The 19,623-nt window shown below is 42.7% G+C and overlaps 1 protein-coding gene across 12 annotated transcripts in view; it reads right to left on the reverse strand.

Annotated features, from left to right (window-relative positions):
- Window positions 1-729: 729 nt before the first annotated feature.
- The window catches only part of LOC144498811 (ciliary neurotrophic factor receptor subunit alpha-like), a 314,103-nt gene continuing 295,209 nt past the window's right edge, over window positions 730-19,623 (reverse strand). For 11 of the 12 annotated variants that reach the window (XM_078220550.1, XM_078220522.1, XM_078220579.1 and 8 more), the window contains 2 exons: window positions 16,308-16,422; window positions 730-4,752 (listed from right to left, as the gene is read on the reverse strand). In XM_078220550.1, coding sequence (XP_078076676.1) covers window position 4,752; window positions 16,308-16,422 — 116 coding nt within the window. In that variant the 3' untranslated portion in view covers window positions 730-4,751. The remainder of the gene's footprint in view (window positions 4,753-16,307; window positions 16,423-19,623) is intronic. The other variant, XR_013498760.1, reaches the window with a different exon arrangement.

A 19,623-nucleotide genomic window follows, 5' to 3' on the forward strand; every position in this document is an offset into this window, starting at 1 on the left:
ACCAATTTATCTTAAAATTGAAAGTAGATGAACAAAAAATTATTTAGACAATCTAACCTGTAGACGTTAGTGTCAATTTGTGAAGACTTTCTCCTCTTTTCTCTGCATATGGTTATCTCACGGGGTGGTATGCTTCAATGGTCGTCAACTGACTTCCAGTACTATATTTTGCTCAAGTGGTCATTATTCATATAAGCCTTGACAGTAGGAGTTACTTGAGTTTGAGCTATTTATTCCCCTATCTCCCAAGTGAGCTCAGACCAATTGTCGTACCAAGATCTTGCACGTATTGAGAAAAATCAAATCAATGCAGGTCAAGAGTTGAAGCTGCAGGCTTGTGGTTTCAAATGACATAGTCTGACTTAACCAAAATATATACCGGGAGTTGTTTAAATATCTCCTCAGAATGGCCCTAAGCTCATTGGTTTGAAGCTTTTTGACTTTTTTGATTTGGATTTGATTTATTGTCACATGTATTAGTGTACAGTGAAAAGTAGTGTTTCTTGCGCACTATACAGACAATGCAGACTTGTACTCACCACAAACACAAGAGTGCCAAATTTCAAACGGAACAACAATTTATACAGCATGAGAAAAGTAGATGATTGGTTGACAAGTTGATACTGATTGACCAAGGAGCATGGACCAGTGAACAATTGTCCTGCAGGATCTGTTTAATTTAAAACAGGTGCAATTTCTATTTACACAATAAAGGCAAGTTACGCTGTATAGGTCCAAAAAACTCAACTTTACTGTTCAAAATTGATACATGGAATATAATAGAAGCTGGGTTATATGGACACTGATGAGTAGTATTGTCACTGAAAAATGATAAAACGCAAATGCAAAACACAAATATTGTGTTTTGGATTATTCATACATGATGCAGTTACTCACAAAATAGAGAGTGAGGAGGTACAGAACAGTAAAAACTCTTCTAGAAGTTTGTATTGGGAATTACACAAGTATGAGTCATGTGGTCATCTATGACTGAAGGAGTTTCTGCATTGTGCGTTGCAGCAGATCAGGTAACTTAAGCAAATGTTGCAGGAAGAGACTACAGCAATTGGAACAATGGTAGAGAATAACTTGATAAAGCAATTGACACTTAATGCTGTTCTTTTTAATGCGATATTTGGATGAGTCCACGTCATCAGTTCACAGCGGGGTAGCTTCCACCAGGAGTAACTCTGATATATTTAACCACATGCAACAGAGTACAACCATAACACAATTTATGGGAAATAAGAATAGCTAAGCTTTAATAAATATAATGGTTATCATCTTTGATAAGAATAAATTGCTGTTAAGAGTGATTTTCCCTTTGGTATAATAGAATTAGTCTTATCAGGACTCCACAGAATAAAGAAACTGTGAGAGATAAAGATGTACAATCCACCAAGTAACACACCTGAAAGGGCATGCCACAATGGTTTGAATGCAGAGGTAGCCAGGTGAATACTGACCCATAGCAACTTAAAAAAAAGTCTTCAGGTAGGTAGTTGTGGTTTGGTTTTGAATGTGTGTTACAATGCAGATATATGAAGAAATCTAATTGATTTAATGTCTGTTTGTAGATGGAGACTAAATTTTAAAAAAAATTGTAACCCAGTGAAAAAACAATGGGATCCTTTAAATGAATGTCTATTGGGGTTGACTAGAGGTAAAATTGTCCTTATTTGAATAATAAAGATAAAGGCCTGGATAGTTGCATTGACAAAGTGCCTCTCTATCACTGTGAAAATGGTGGAGGAGACCAAAGTCTGAAGACCTTTGGTGGAGATCAGGTGGCTTTTGGGATTGTTAACATGGACATGAGTGTATGTAAAAAGTGCACAAACTTATTGTAACTGTAAAGAGTTGTCAAGGGGAAGAATCAAAAATGTCAAGAGAAACTGTCAAGAGTAGCAAAAGCAACTATCACGGTGTCAAAGCTTTTAATACTCCTGCCCTTTAAATAATTGAAAACACTGTGGGGTTTTTAAAAAAAAAACATTGTTTGCTATTTCATTCTGTTGGCATAAGCCTGAGTGCTAAGAATACTGGATTTGTGCTGCATAACTGATGTCACAATCTTCCATTATCCACGTGGGGGAACTTCCATTTTGTGATTTTGTAGGAATATGAATATGTAGAAAATTGAAGTGGAACTGTGAATTCCAATGCTTGTTTTGTAAGGGATCATATACTTGAATAGAATGTGTTCTTTTAAGGGATTATGTGGTTGAAGGAATATAAATTTAGTGAATGGAATTTTATGAATGGGAGTTTAAGTAGACACTTAGAACTTTATTTAATCTCAGGATGGCTTTTGAGGTCTGCCAGTGTAGAGACTGGCATGGGATGTGTAGGGGAAAATGGTGATGGTTGGGGGGAGGAATGGGTTGACATCAGTTTACACTAAGTTGGCATAGAGATAATAAACAGTTATGGGGGTGGTGAAGGGCATACACTGGCATTGTATGAGGCGAACCTGGTAGGTGGGTGGAGATGCATAGATTGGCATGAAGATATAAAGGTCCATGGGGGTGCACAGGTTGGCATGTAATATGAAGGACCATAGGAGTGGGTAGAGGACATAGGCTGACATGGCTGGGGGCATTTGTGGTGGGAATGAAGAGTGAGGGTTAGAGAGCTGTTTTATGTTTTAATGCTTTTGATAAACTGTTTGACAATGTGCCGATGCATCAAGGTATGTCTGCCACCCAGCTCGTCTCTGCATCCGGCAGTTTCTGCACTTGCTTGGGGTCGCCTGAACCAATTCTCATAGAACTCTGTCACCCTGGGATGAAAACCCCAACTTCTGGGGCACTTTCTCATGGGTCACATTAGTGGAGCTGGGAATTATCCTGACTCCGCCCTCCTGACCTGGGACTGAAAATTCGGGCCAAAGTTTATCAGAAACCATTGAATCTTTCGAGCATGGAGCCAACATCCTTTCCCTTGAAATAAACTTTGTAATAGATTTTAACTAAATGTTTGCAGTCACCCATTTTTTAATTATTCATTCATGGGACATGGGCGTCAGTGGGTGACCTACATTTATTGCCCATCCCTAGTTGCCTTTATACAACTGAAAGGCCTTTTCAGAGGGTAGCTGAGAGTCAACCACGTTGCTGGGGCTCTGAAGTCACACAAAGGCCAGACCAGGTAAGGGTGGAAAATTTCCTTCCCTCAAGGACATTAGTGAACCAGATGTATTTTTCAGACAATTGACAAAGGTTTCATGGTCATCAGTAGATTCTTAATTCCAGATATTTCGTTTTTTTATTGAATTCAAATTCCACCATCTGCTGTGGTGGGATTCGAACCCGGGTCTCCAGAACATTAGCTGAGTTTCTGGATTAATAGTCTGGTGATAACACCACTAGGTCGTCGCCTCCCCACATCTGATGGACACTAAATTTTGGAAATAAAAATTACGTTAATGAAATTGCATGAAGTTGGACTTAATTTAACTGTAAAATTTTGAAATATTATTAAATAAAAATATGGTTTGTTGGGGAACTTTATTTTAATGAGATAGAAGATGGTATTTCATAAGTGCATTATCATAGAATAATGCATAATGTTCAAATAGATTTGGTGAATATGGTAATCGCTTCTATATACATAAAGAGCCTTGGAAATAAATCAATTTCCTACATATTCAATGAGGCATCACTGTTAGATGACCATTTTCTAATAAGTGAGCTCTTATTTTTGCTTTTTTTATTAAAAAAGATCAAGTTTCTAATTATTACAATACTCTACTTCTAACATTTAACCACTACTTGTTAAATAAGTCATTTTTGCAGGATAAAATGTTAAATTCTTTTACAGAAGAACTTTGAGGACTGAGCTATTGACTTCTGTAAAACTAATTCTATGCTGATTATTAATTCATAGACAGATACAGGACTCTTGACATTGTCCCTGCACAACTAAATTTAAATTGGACCTGTGCCCTGTCAATTTTATGCAGATTGCATTATTGGAAAGTATGTGAGAAGTTAAAATGCTCCCTATTACGTTTTTTATGCTTTTCAAAATCTTTGTTTTTAAAGAAAGCTAACAAGCAATGATAATTTGTGATTTTTTTTCACAACAATACTACTGTTATAATCAACTAGCATACAAATACATTTTCCAGTAAAAAAATCAATGCAGTCCATCACAGGCATATCAGGATATAATGTTCATAGTGGAGCATTACAGTCCATCATTTCATATCAGCCATAAGTACAAAAAATTGTTTTAAAACAACTGTGATAAAATTACAGGCCACAATCCTTAAGCTCAAAGGTTTCACAGTACTGTTACGAACAGTATCCCGTCATCTATTAGCGTCCGCTATCACTACACAGATGCAGGTATTTCAGAAAGCAGAGCATTGTGGTCGAACGTTTATGGAGATCACGGTGTCTTTGGCATGATGATTTAGCTGTATGTGGTTGGTTTCTTTCACATTAATTTTTGAAAATATTTTCCTCACCAGATGCAAGATTAAATGGTATTCATTTGCCCATCGAAAAAATATATCTGCAGAATGATGTGTCCGGTAGGGATCCATGCTTTTGCATTCCTTGAGTTTATGTGTCTGTGTCCAGTGAACTTTCACAGGGATCGGAACTTCACATTCCTATGAGTTTCTTTTTAAGGAATAACGTTGAAAAAGAGATGCATTGGATCCACATCCACATGTGCAAAATAAAAAGCATGGATTCTCATATTTGCTTTTGTCTTTGATTACAGGAAAGCAAAAGTAATCATCTGTTGGACAAAAAGAAAAGTGTTAGATAAATTTCCAAGCGAAAGTATCTGTTTCTACTATATATATAATAGGGTCAAAGGTCTCTACTTTAATCTGTCTAATGCAAGATATTCTGTTAGCCACGGGAAGCATTATTCTTCAATAATGACACTGTGGATGATAAGGCAATAATGACTCATTGACAATGGAGAGAACATTATAAGAAGTTGCTGAATATGATACTTATCCATAATTTAAGCAACAGTGCTGAGAGCTAATTATAAAGGTTCCACTTTGAGTGGTCTGATGCTATTGTATTTAAGAAACTTTAAAAACATTCTTCTGCTTATCAGTTTTAATGTATCTGGCTAATTCTCAAAACTGTCTGATTCATTTTCTGATCTACACTTTCACCATGAAATGAAAATCAAAAAGTCTCATTTCAACCACGCGTCAACAAGTTTCCCTTTCAGGCGCTGACCGACCCGTATTGCATTTCCATTTGAAAATAAAAACACCATTTTTTTTTGCCTCTGTGGACTTTTATGCAAAGGTGAAATAACAGATTGGATGCGCCTAGTTCATTAGAGATACGGTGATGGATTGTGAGATTGACCAACCGTTTAGAACAACATACCTTTTGTGACATTGATTCAACAACAAATTCAGTGCTGTGTGTTGTTAGTCTTAACGTTTGCTGAGATTTTACCCCGATTGATCACAGAAAATAGTTCTTGGTGGGTTGTTATCCCACTTATACGAAATACATTATATGAAAACGATAACAATAAATGAACATTAAGTTTTAGTTTCATGACTCTTATTTTCCTTATCAATTGGTTTTCCTTCTATCTTTGCTTTTGCCTTTTTGTTTCAGCCCAGGAGAAAATGGGCAGGATTTTGCACACAACCTGCCGCATGTTTCACTATGGCAGAGGAGGCCCACCGGTGGCAAAATCCTCTGGTCCTGATGTTATCAATGGGGTTTCCTATTGAATGCAACCCTTGCCACTGGAAAACCTGTAGCGGGGGTGCGCTGATGGCGGGATCAGAAGATCCTGCAAGCACAAATGGCTGAAAAATTCCAGCCGAGGCGTGGGCAATGTTTTAAAAGTCCTGCTCTGTAACCTATGCTCTTCTCCAAAGAACATGGTCATTAAGTCAAAGTAAACGTAAGTAAACTATGAAAGTCCTCAGTCTCTCTCTGACTTGATGCACACTTTAAAACCCCGTCGCTATTTATTGATTTACCATCTTTTCCCCTAGCTCCTTCTGAATCAGTGGGCCCTGTTCTTTTACCTACGTTTTTCAATTAAACCGAACTACGTCTAGGAACCTTGGTCATAAGCTCACATCCTAAATGGAGTTACAACCCACCATATAATCATGCAGTCTTTAGTTTTCATTAATGTTGTTAAGAGTGCAGACACTTACATGTTGCTCAATAACCATGGGAATTAGTAAAATCATATCAACCACAGATTGCTTTCCTGCATGTTGGAATATAGCAGAGCATCAAATTAAGAGGAAACACAAACTGTTCTTCCTGCTATCCATCATGAATTGGCATGAGGATTTGAAAACATTCAGTCCTGACAGTTTTGATTAATTAAATAGGCAACAAAGCGCTTCACATCCATCTTTAGTGTGATACATTTATATTTACAAGGGGCTCAGAGTGAAAAGGGCAGAGTTCAAAGACTGTTTGAAATCTTAAATTAATGTACATTGGTGGGTTTGTTTGGTTGTTGTGATTTTTTTTTTAATGAAACTCTTGTATAATCATGGAGCAGTCCTTCCCAAACGCTTTCCTGGTGTGACCTCGTTCCAGGCTGTATGTGACCCGATGGGTAGCTTCAGGCATAGAGCAAGCAGGGGAGGGGTGTAACCATAAGACTTAGGAGCAGTAGTAGGCCATGTTTTAGCTCCTGGGGATAGGGATGTTTTAGCTCCTGACTGGGTTAATTGGGGGAATGTGGTGGGGTGGGTATTCTAATGAAGAGTTGGGGCGTGAGCATTTTAAGATTTAGAAACAGTTTTAACATTTAAGGAGTTATTTCAGAATACTCAGAAAAGGCACATCCCAACGAGAAAGACTCGGAGAAGGACACACTGGACTGAACAACATGGGACAGGGACAACATGCCTCCCCACATTCCCCCTCCCCCTACGCCCCACCCCTGCAGAAACAATATCGGCATGAAGCCAACATGCTCTATGCCAACCTACCCAGAGCCATAAAGCTCAGCAGAGCAAAGGAGGTGGGGAGATTAAGAAGGACTGAGTAGGACTTCCACCCCTTTTGGGGACTAAGTCTCACCCTGTGGAGCTGCTGGTCAATTGGTTTGTCTGGCACCTCCATCAGTTCCAGCAGCACCACAAAGGGGTCATTGACCACTAGCAGGACTGAAGTAAAAGTGGAGAATGGCCCTTGGATCTTTGGAGCAGATAAGTTTGTGATCTTGTGCTTGGAGTGTTTAGATAGGTTAGAGAGAGGAGTAGGAGAGTGAGGGGATGTTTTTGAGAGGGGAATGAAGTAGGAAGGAGGGGGGGGGCTGCCTCACAATAGGGAAAGGGCTGCCTCTCATCAGTGCCAAGACCTCAACAATTTCTATCAATGACTTGGATTAAGGGACCAGATATACGGGACGGGGTTCTCAGGCTACCCTGCAGCATGTTTTCCACAGTGGAAATGGCTCGCCATTGACTGCTGGTGGGATCTTTCAGTCTCGCTGCTGTATACAATGTTTTTCGTGACATTTCTAAAGTAAAGCTTATTTATTAGTCACAAGTAAGGCTTCCATTAACACTGCAATGAAGTTACTGTGAAATTCCCCTAGTTGCCACACTCCGGCGCTTTTTTGGGTCAATGTACCTAACCAGCACGTCTTTCAGACTGTGGGAGGAAACCGGAGCATCCGGAGGAAACTCATGCAGACACGGGGAGAACGTACGAACTCCACACAGACAGTGACCCAAGCTGGGAATCGAACCCAGATCCCTGGAGCTGCGAGGCAGCAGTGCTAACCACTGTGCAAGCGTGCCGCCCTGTCTCACCTCCAGGAAACCCAGCGTGAGGGGGTCACCTTAGGCAGGGCCAGAAGATCCCGCTGCTGGGAAGGCTGGAAAATCCAGCCCATGGTTGCTCAAATTTGCTGATGACAAAGATAAGAAAGTAAGTTGTGAGGAAGACATCAGCAAACAGAAGGATTCCGCCCCTTATGTGTGGGAGCGGAGAATCGAACAGGAGCCGAAAAGTCAGAAATCCTCCGGCGTAATATCACATTGCAATTCTCCCAGTGGAGGGTTGATGGCGGGTAGGTTGTCCCACTGGCTGGTGGCGTGAATCCTCTTTGCATCTAATGAATGCTCATTAAAACAGCCTGTCAGGCCTTCCAATCTTGCGTCACGCCAGGGTAAAACTGTGCCAGTCAAAAGCCTGATTGCTAAAGAGTGGTGTGCGCATTCAGTTCGCAAGAGTCTTTGGAGTGAGTGCAACAACGTTTTGACATGGTGCTGCACTGCTCCTGATGCGCTGTTCAACACTGTGCCGGGGCAGACTGGTTTCTGCCTCCATCTGCACGCAAAGTTGGTCTTCATGGACAGCACCCTTTGACCATCCTGTATCACTGAATCATCAGTATAGCACCTGAGCTTGGGGAAATACAAGGGTCTGGGGATGGAGTGCAAGGTGAGGTTGGGGGGGGAGGGTTGGTTGAAGGGCTAGCCTGATGAAGACGAGGGTGGCCATGTGAAAGGTGGGCTGTGCAAGGAGGCGGGGTTGGGGGGGAGACAAGCACTTACAACGGCAGGCAGAGAGGCAAGGAGTGGGTAATGGAGGGCAGAGGGAATACCAAGGGGAAGGAAACAGGGCAAGGCTGCATGAAAATTCACAAACAAGGGGTCAAAGGGATACTGTCACTTGTTGGATAAAGAAATGTAACGCGATAGGGGCGGCACGGTGGCACAGTGATTAGCACTGCTGCCTCACAGCGCGCCAGGGACCTGGGTTCAATTCCAGCCTCGGGCCACTGTCTGTGTGGAGTTTGCACATTCTCCCCGTGTCTGCGTGGGTTTCCTCCGGGTGCTCCGGTTTCCTCCCACAGTCCAAAGATGTGCGGGCTAGGTTGATTGGCCATGCTAAATTAACCCTAGTGTCGGGATTAGTAGGGTAAATATGAAGGGTTACGGGAATAGGGCCTGGGTGGAATTGTGGTCGGTGCAAACTCGATGGGCCAAATGGCCTTCTTCTGCACTGTAGGATTCTATGACTTTCTATGATAGCTTGTGGGGCTGGGTAAAAACAACAGTACAGGTTTACTGGTAAGTTATTGACTTTAGAGGCTTGATCGAGGCTAGGCAAAAGCTGCAAAGCACAAACTATACACACGGCTAGACTATTAAAGTGACAGCTCCAAATATATAACAGATGTCACACTGTTTACTGAAAGGGAATGGATGAAGACTCCAAATGTGGTGACTGGAGGTCCAAATGGGGAATGGGAGCCTCGCAGGTGATGGGCTCAGGGGGAGAGTGATTGAATCAAGGAACAGACTTCTCCTTGAGGCTGCTAAGCCTTTTTCCTTTGAGTTGTTGACATCCTGCACGGTCTGGTGAGAGTGTGATACCAGTGTCCTGGACTGGTATATAAATATGGTTCCAGGACCTTCCAAACATCAGCTGAGGGGGTGGATGGATGAACCCGCTGCTGGCCCGCCAGGTGATTTGGAGGAGAGTTCGCCTGCGCATGATTAATCTGGTTCCAAGCACAGATTCTGGCATGGGATCCCGCCATTCCAACCAGCGGGAACGGTGCGGCTGCAGCCACCACTCCCCCCCCCCCCCCTCCTCTGTCATCTCAAAATGGGAGAATTCTGCCTGAGGGGGTCTGCAAAGGGACATAGCTAGTTGAGTAAGCGGGAAGGAAAATGGCAGATGGAATATAATATTGGAAAATGTGAATGTAGTGGCAGGAAGAATAGAAAATCAGCATATTATTTAAATTACAATGTTTGTGGAACTCTGCATTACAGAGGGATCTGGATGTTCTGGTACATGAATCGGGAAAAGTTAGTGTACCAGTGCAGCAACTGATAGGGAAGGCAAATGTACTACTGTTATTTATTGCAGGTGGAATGGAATATAAAAGTAAGGATGTTTTGCTATAGTAGTACACAAAGTAAGACTACATCTTGTGTGCTGTGTGCAGTTTTGGCCTCTTTAATTAAGAAAGGATATAAATGCATTCGAATTAGTTCAGAGAAGATTCACTTGACTGATACCTGGGATGGTGGGGGCACTATCTTATGAGGAAAGATTGGACAGGCTGGGTCTGTATCCATTGGAGTTTAGAAGAATGAGAAGTGATCTTCTTGAAACAGATAAGACTCTGAGCCTAGGCCGTGGGTTCTGAAAGGATGTTTCTTTGCACAGACTGGAACCAGGGGACACAGTTTGAAAATGGGGATCTCCCATTTGAAACAGAAATGAATCTTTGGAACTCTTTCCTGCCCTGGAGGCAGGGTCAATGCATATTCTTAAGGTAGAGTTGGATAGATTCTTGCTTAACAAGGGAGTGAAAGGTTATCGGAAGTAGGCGGAATGTGGAGTTGAGGTCACAATCAGATCAACCATATCACACTGAATGCACAGGCGAGCTCTCCTCCAAATTACCTGGCAGGCCAGCAACGGATTCATCCATCCACCCCTTCAGCTGATGTTTGGAAAGTCCTAGTTTCGAGGGGCTGAATGGCCTACTCCTGTTCTAAATTCCAATGTCTGTCTAACCCTGTTAGAATTTTATTCATTTCTATGAGATCTCCCTCACTCTGATAAACTCCAGTGAATATAATCCTAATCGATTTAGTCTCTCCTCATATGGCACACTTTCCATCCCAGGAATCAGCCTGGTAAACCTTCGCTGTACTCCCTCTGTAGCCAGGACATCCTTCCTCAGATAAGGACACAAAAACTGCACACAATATTCCAGATGTGGCCTCACCAATGCCCTATACAATCACAGCAAAACATCCCTATCCCTGTACTCAAATCCTCTCGCCAAGAAGGCTAACATACCATTTGCCTTCTTTACTGTCTGCTGTGCCTGCGCACTTACTTTCAGTGACTGACGCACAAGGACTCCAAGGTCTCGAGTATCCACCTCTCTCAATTTACACCCATTCAAGTAATAATCTGTCTTCCTATTATTGCTACCAAAGTGGATAACCTCACATTTATCCACATTATACTGCATCTGCCATGCAGATTCCTACGCACTTGGCCTGTCTAAATCACACTGAAGCATCTCTGCATCCTCCTCACAGCTCACCATCCCACCCAACATTGTATCATTTGCAAATTTATTTTCTCTTCCAAATCATTAATATATAATGTGAATAGTTGGGATCCTAGCACAGATCCCTACAGAACCCCACTAGTCACTGAATGCCAATCTGAAAAAGACCCATTTATTCCAACTCTTTTTGTTTCCTTTCTGCTAACCAGCTTTCTATCCATCTCATGACATTACCTGCAATCTCATGTGCTTTAACTTTACATAGTAGTCTGTTATGTGAGACCTTGTCGAAAGCCTTCTGTAGGTCTAAATAAACCACATCCACTAGTTCTCCCTGGTCAACTCTACTAGTTACATCATCAAAAAATTCCAATAGATTCATCAAGCATGATTTCTCTTTTGTAAATCCATGCTGACTTTGTCTGATTATACCACTGCCTTCCAAATGCTGAGTTATGAAATCCTTGATAATAAACTCTGGCAACTTCCCCAGTCCCTATGTTCGGCTCACTGGTCTATAGAACATAGAACATAGAACATTACAGCGCAGAACAGGCCCTTCGGCCCACGATGTTGCACCGACCAGTTAAAAAAAAACTGTGACCCTCCAACCTAAACCAATTTCTTTTCGTCCATGAACCTATCTACGGATCTCTTAAACGCCCCCAAACTAGGCGCATTTACTACTGATGCTGGCAGGGCATTCCAATCCCTCACCACCCTCTGGGTAAAGAACCTACCCCTGACATCGGTTCTATAACTACCCCCCCTCAATTTAAAGCCATGCCCCCTCGTGCTGGATTTCTCCATCAGAGGAAAAAGGCTATCACTATCCACCCTATCTAAACCTCTAATCATCTTATATGTTTCAATAAGATCCCCTCTTAGCCGCCGCCTTTCCAGCGAAAACAATCCCAAATCCCTCAGCCTCTCCTCATAGGATCTCCCCTCCATACCAGGCAACATCCTGGTAAACCTCCTCTGCACCCTCTCCAAAGCCTCCACATCCTTCCTGTAATGTGGGGACCAGAACTGCACACAGTACTCCAAGTGCGGCCGCACCAGAGTTGTGTACAGTTGCAACATAACGCTACGACTCCTAAATTCAATCCCCCTACCAATAAACGCCAAGACACCATATGCCTTCTTAACAACCTTATCTACTTGATTCCCAACTTTCAGGGATCTATGCACACATACACCTAGATCCCTCTGCTCCTCCACACTATTCAAAGTCCTCCCGTTAGCCCTATACTCAACACATCTGTTATTCCTACCAAAGTGAATTACCTCACACTTCTCCGCATTAAACTCCATCCGCCACCTCTCGGCCCAACTTTGCAACCTGTCTAAGTCTTCCTGCAAACTACGACACCCTTCCTCACTGTCTACCACACCACCGACTTTGGTGTCATCAGCAAATTTGCTAATCCACCCAACTATACCCTCATCCAGATCATTAATAAATATTACAAACAGCAGTGGCCCCAAAACAGATCCCTGAGGTACACCACTTGTAACCGCACTCCATGATGAATATTTACTATCAACCACCACCCTCTGTTTCCTATCCGCTAGCCAATTCCTGATCCAATTTCCTAGATCACCCCCAATCCCATACATCTGCATTTTCTGCAGAAGCCTACCATGGTGAACCTTATCAAACGCCTTACTAAAATCCATATATACCACGTCCACTGCCTTGCCCCCATCCACCTCCTTGGTCACTTTCTCAAAAAACTCAATAAGGTTAGTAAGGCACGACCTACCTGCCACAAAACCATGCTGACTATCACCTATCAATTCATTACTCTCCAAATAACTATAAATCCTATCCCTTATAATTTTTTCCAACATCTTGCCGACAACAGAAGTGAGACTCACCGGTCTATAATTCCCGGGGAAGTCTCTGTTCCCCTTCTTAAACAATGGGACAACATTCGCTAACCTCCAATCTTCTGGTACTATACCAGAGGCCAACGACGACCTGAAGATCAGAGCCAGAGGCTCTGCAATCACTTCTCTTGCCTCCCAGAGAATCCTTGGATAAATCCCATCCGGACCAGGGGATTTATCTATTTTCAGACCCTCCAGAATATCCTGCACATCCTCCTTATCAACTGTAATACTGTCTATTCTACTCCCTTGCAACCCAGTGTCCTCCTCAGCTATATTCATGTCCCCTTGCGTGAACACCGAAGAGAAATATTGGTTCAATGCTTCACCAATCTCCTCCGGTTCCACACATAACTTCCCTCTGCCATCTATAACTGGCCCTAAACTTGCCCTAACCAACCTTCTGTTCTTGACATACCTATAGAACGCCTTAGGATTCTCTTTAACCCTATCCGCCAAAGTCTTCTCATGTCCCCTTTTAGCCCTTCTAAGCTCGCTCTTCAACTCCCTCTTAGCCAATCTAAAGCTTTCTAGTGCACTACCCGAGTGCTCACGTCTCATCCGAACATAAGCCTCCTTTTTCTTTTTAACCAACAAAGAAACTTTTTTGGTGCACCACGGTTCCCTAGCCCTACCAATTCCTCCTTGCCTGACAGGGACATACCTATCACAGACTCGCAGTAGCTGCTCCTTGAAAAAACTCCACATAGTTCCCTGTTTTCCCTCTGCCTCCCTTTTTGAATAGCAGGCTTACATGAGCTACCCTCCAAATCTGTAGGAACTATTCCAGAGTCAAACTATTCCAGAGTCAAAAAAGTTTTTGGAAAATAACCACCAATGGATCTACTATTTCCAGGGCCACTTCCTAAAGTACTCTGGGATAAAGATTATCAGGACTTAATTATTAGGATTTATCTACCTTCAGTCCCATCAATTTCCACAAAACCATTTCTCTACTAATACTGATTTCCTTCTGCTCCTCACTAAAACATGTTTCTCTCAGCACTTCTGGTACATTATTCATATCTTCCTTTGTGAGGACTGAAACAAAGTACAAATTTAATTCCTTAGCCATTTCATTATTCCCCAGTTATGAATTCTCCAGTTTCTGAAGGGCTTACATTCATTTTTGTCAATCTTTTTCTCTTTACATATCTATAGAATCTTTTAAAATCAGTTATTACGTTCCCCGCTAGTTTACTTTCATACTCTATTTTTCCCTTCTTAATCAATCCGTTGGTCATCCTTTGCTCAATTTTAAACTATTCCCAATCCTCAGGCCTATTGCTTTATCTTGCCAATTTGTATGTTTCTTCCTTGAATCTGATACTATCTCTAATTTCCCCTGTAAGCCATGGTTTGGCCACAATTCCTTTACCACTCTTGCACCAACCAGGGATAAACAACTTCTGATGTTCACCTATTCATTCTTTAAATGCCTGCCATTGCCTGTCCACTGTCTTTCCTTTCAGTAAGGTTTCCCGGTCCATCATGGCCAATTCATGCCTCACACCATCAGAGATACCTTTATTGACATTCAGGACCCTGGTGTCAGAATCGATATCAGTATCATCCAATGAATCATTACCTGGACAGGCTCAACAGACCAGCCAATCTTCTTCAGTCTGCATGTACATATGTTCACCAATGCTTAGGGATGCATCCTGATGTAAAGGCTGATCATTTTACAGGTCAATGGTGGGCCTTTATGCCACCAGTATTGCAGCTAGGGCATCTGCCAACAGAACCAAGCCATAAAAAAAAACTGAAGGAAGCTATTGGGCCGAGAAATTCCTGGAGCTCCTCATATTTTTTGGTGATAACGTTCTCACAGTGGCACTGTGAGAATTCAGTGGTAGAGAATTCCAAGATGCTGAATCAGTGACGATGAAATAATAGTGTACGTAGATTCAGGGTGGTGGCCTTGGCAGTGCAATAGGTAAATTAACCCCAAGGGTTAACTCAGAATAAAGGACTGGAATCTATACCTGTATGTTTTTTTGACAATGGGCCATTGTAACATTTTTGACTGTTGAGTCCTTTCCAAACAGATGTCCAGCTGCTCCAGCTGTGCTTTGCACAGTGCACTGGAATGTAAGTCAGCTGCACTGTGACATAGCAGCGTTGTCAACAACTGCTTGCATAACCACTTTCTCACAAGTATAACATGTAATTTCCAGCGATGCTGTTAATCCACTGGGCATTTTCACAGCATTGTACTGAGAAGTCTTCACAAAAATAATCCCTTTGAGGTAAAAGGAATTCATGGCTTTCAACACACAAACAGATATGCATTTTACATCAGGTCAAATTTGTGAAGATTCTGTATTTGTTAAATATTTACAGAATTTTGTTGAGGAAGAATTAGATCAATGTAAAATTCAAGTGGTGATTTGAGCCATATTGCGGACCCAACTTGTGACTGGAATATCCCTAACCACCATAAATAATCTGATCAATTTTTTGCTTCAGCAACCTGTTTCTCTGCTTCCTTGTTGTCATTCTCTGCAGCTCCTCCCGTGATCCCCTTTCTTCAGCTGCAATTACCATTCCTGCATTCCATTTTCTTTAATAACTCTTGCCTTGTTATCTTCAATGGACCACCTCGCCCTCTCACTGATGGCTGCCTGATTGAAACTGTCTACTTCCCTTGCTTTCTCCATGATGCTCACCGCATTTTCTGAATGCGATAGATGGTAATCTATCAATATAATCATATATGCTGTAATTATTCATTGTAAATATTCATATGCTGTAATTAATGTGATAGCTACCATTAAACCCAACTATTCAAATGCACTCCAGGCTGGTACCCCATATTCCACCCTTCGTAAAAAAATGAAATCATCCAGAACTCTATTGCCTGTATCTTAATTTGCCAAGTCCCATTCCATCATCACCCCTTGGCTCACAGACTTACACTGGCTCCTGGTTGAGCAACATCTTGAGTTTAAAATCCTGATCCTTGTCTTCAATCCCCTCTGTGGTTCTATCTCAGTAATTTCCTCCAACCCAGCAACTCTCCCAAGACATCTTTAAAATTAGCACTCCTCATGTAGATGGCAGCAATGTTCCGTGAGCAGTGAAGCACAGATATCGATATTCTAGATTTGTGGCCAGCTGGAAGCTTTGTCCATGATGTGAAATAGATCGAAATTACCAGCTGCGCTGATCTCTGTGCCAGAATTGCCAAAAGTAAAGTTGTGTGTCAGGGACACTATTATGTTTACCCCTAAATGTTGCAATAGTTGAATCAGTTCCATAAAATGCAATGCAATGCACAATCACAACATTTGCTTCAAGTGTTTAAGCAATGGTTTCACTAAATAAGCATTTCCCCGATAAAAATACAATTGTGAAAATAAAGGAATGCGGCACCTTACCAGATAAATAAAATCAGGAACATGCCAAGGAACAGTGTCATGAATGATTCCACTCTTATAGAATTGTTACTTTGCTTGTTGGCTCCAGCACTTGGTGTTGTACCAGTTAAAGGTTCTGTCACAGCAATAAAAGAATTGTTAAATTGAGAGCATCGATTTTACAGTATCCCAATATTCAATAGTTGACAGCTTGTTATTATTACTGTTAGCCTGTTGCTCTTACATCTCAGTCAAAGTCCCACTCTTGGGGCAGAATTTTCCGACTGCGCTCGCCCCAAGGCCGGGAAACCCCGCCCCTGGTCAACAGACCTTTGCATGGTCCGCCCCCTAGGATTCCCGTGGCGGGCGGGACGGGAAAATTCCTCTCTGGGTTTATGCTGACCGCGGCCTTAAATGTCCAGCATGGCTGATGGGGTCCTACTTGCATGTGGCTCTGTCTGCCCTTCAAGAAATTTAAACAAGTATTCAAAAATTACATGGAAAGCAGAGAGCTGCCTTGGTGTTCTGGTCAATATTTCTTTCTCGACCAAAACCACTAATAATATGGTGGAATTTTCCTGGCCCGCCCACCACAGGAATCGTAACAGGCGGGGGTGGGGGTGGTGGTGTGGACTATGCAAAGGTCCGCTGACCTCGGGCGGGATTTTCCGGTCTTGGGGCGAGCACAGCCGGAAAATCCCATCCATGGATTAACTACCTTTGATAAAAACAGAAAGTGCTGGGAAAACCCAGCAACTCTGGCAGCATCTGTGGCGAGAGAACCGGAGATTATTTGTTTTTGGGACTTCCTGGCACGTGAAATAGTTGAATGCTATTGCTTATGTAGCATTCACAGCCTTATTATGCACAACTATGCATTTCACTTGTTGTTCCTGGGAGAAGCAATAAGTTGCTGAATAAATACAAGTTGTTCTTTTTGTCCCTAACATGGAGGCTTGCTGGACAAGAGTCAAGGGGCTGAGAAAAATCTGAGACACTTGCTCTCGTCCTGTAAATCCCATCCTGGGAGTCAGTCCAGTAAAATTACCCTTTAAAATGTTATTTCACTTTGTTGACTTTTTCTTTAGATATGTATTTGTTTTTTGTTTGCTGTAATGAATAATTGTGCAGATGAAGAATCTTACTGTTGCAGGAATTTTCATTAGGCTTTGACATTCGGATACAGGTGGAATGCCTGTTAAGCTCATGTTACACTGCCTCAGTGATGAGTCAGGCTCTCAACAACAGAAAAATGTTGAGTTCTGTGGCAATGTTTCCCATTTCACACACTGATCAGTCCTTGGACTTTTGCAGTTGGGACTAATATTGTGCTGTGGAATAACATTCATCAAAAATTGCCTAAACCTTTTGGAAGCTGTCTGAAAGTTTGTTTTAAGAAGGTATTATCATACCCGTTTTTGGAATGCAAAGGAATGATCTTTCCTGAAAGTAGACCCAGGATAGAAACATAGAATCCTTACAGCGCAGAAGAGGCCTTTCAGCCCATTGAGTCCACACCGACTCTCTGGCAGAGTATCTTACCCATGCCCACTCCTTGCCCTATCTCATAACCCCACACATTTTCCATGGTTAATCCATCTAACCTAGACGTCTTGGGACACTGAGGAGCAATTTAGCATGGCCAATCCACCTAACCTGCACATCTTTCGACTGTGGGAGGAAACTGGAGCACCCAGAGGAAACACACACAGACACGGGGAGAATATGCGAACTCCACACAGTCACCTAAGGTCAGAATTGAACCCGGGTCCCTGGTGCTGTGAGGCAGCAGTGCTAACCACTGTGCCACCCTGATGCTAGACTGGCCAATGGATGGAAGGTTGTCCTTCAGTAGGTGTTATATCTGGTACAGTGTGAACAACAGTTCTGCGGTTTTCAACTCACTGGCCCAGATTTTCCAGCCATTCTGGCCAGCAGGATCTTCTGGCCCTGTGGAAGGCAGTCCCCCTGTGGCGGGTTCCCAGGGGTGGCAGGATGGGCGAACTATGAAAAACTTTGTAGACATCGGCGGGACTGGAAGATCCCACTGGCAGTCAATGATGAGCCATGTCCATTGCTGGAAAAAAATGTCACAATTGGGGGGGGTGGAAAATCCCACCCATTATTGACATTTTTAAACAAATGTTAACCACACACAATGGGATGGTAAGGTGGGGGAGAATGGTGGTGAAGATGCGATTTTAACGCTTGCAACTTTCAGACGCAGCTTGCCAGATTGCAAACTATGAAGATTGAGCAGCCCAGAGGCCACCAGCAGGTAAGTCACTGTTGAGATAGGGAGGATTTTTGCAGAGTGCAAAGGTGCTCATGGCTGCAACACGCCATATTTTCCTTGTAGGGCACTCCACAAGGACAAGTTTTAAATTTAACTGAGTGCCTGCCAGGTTTTACTGAGTGGTTCAGCAGCTGCTCCACATAATAATCACACAAAATTATATTGAGCTCCTAATGAGGTCCAAATGTGCCTTTATTCATGTGTCTCCTACCTGAACCAGACAGGCTTCCAAGAAAACAATGGCCAAAGGGGTGGGAAAGGGGCAGTAAGAGCCCTGCTTGGAATTTAATACCTGTTCTGTCATGTTAGCACTGGGCAAAAGAAGTTAGAATTTTCCCTAATTACTCCCTCTCCCCCTTATCCGAGGCTAAGGAGAGAAACATGTATCCTAGATTATTTCTCCAGATCGCCATTCAGTGGCAAGTGTATGCACATTGACATTGACAGGGTCTGCTATGTTGACTCACAATTAAACAGTTTTTCAGTGTTCGCCGTCCAGACTCGCACTAAACAAGCACCACTTGAACATGGGCTGGAGGAGCCAAATCATGTATCACAGAATCCCAGAGTACAGAAGGAAGCCATTCAGCCCATCAAGTCTGCACCGACCACAATCCCACCCAGGACCCACTCCTGTAACCCCACACATTTTACCCTGCTAATCATCCTGACACTGGGGTTAATCTAGCACGGACAATCAATCTAACCCGCACATCTTTGGACTGGAGCCTGCTATTGTGCATCATAATCAATATTAACAACGGACATTTTTCTGGAGTAAACCGGAGCACCCGGAGGAAACCCACGCAGAGTCCACACAGACAGTGACCTGAGGCTAGAATTGAACCCAGGTCCCTGGCGTGTGAGGCAGCAGTGCTAGCCACTGTGCCACCCATTGGTGCAATCCCAAGGGTTAACACCACCAGAGAAGATGCGAGATAAAGCAACAGAAAAGTACAAACATTTGTTCTGCCATTTTAGCAGAATGCTGAGGCATTTGTGAAACAAAATTTGGATGTTCACCTGCTCAGGTTTCAATTC

This window comes from Mustelus asterias, chromosome 1 (assembly GCF_964213995.1).
Source record: "Mustelus asterias chromosome 1, sMusAst1.hap1.1, whole genome shotgun sequence".
NCBI lineage: Eukaryota > Metazoa > Chordata > Chondrichthyes > Carcharhiniformes > Triakidae > Mustelus > Mustelus asterias.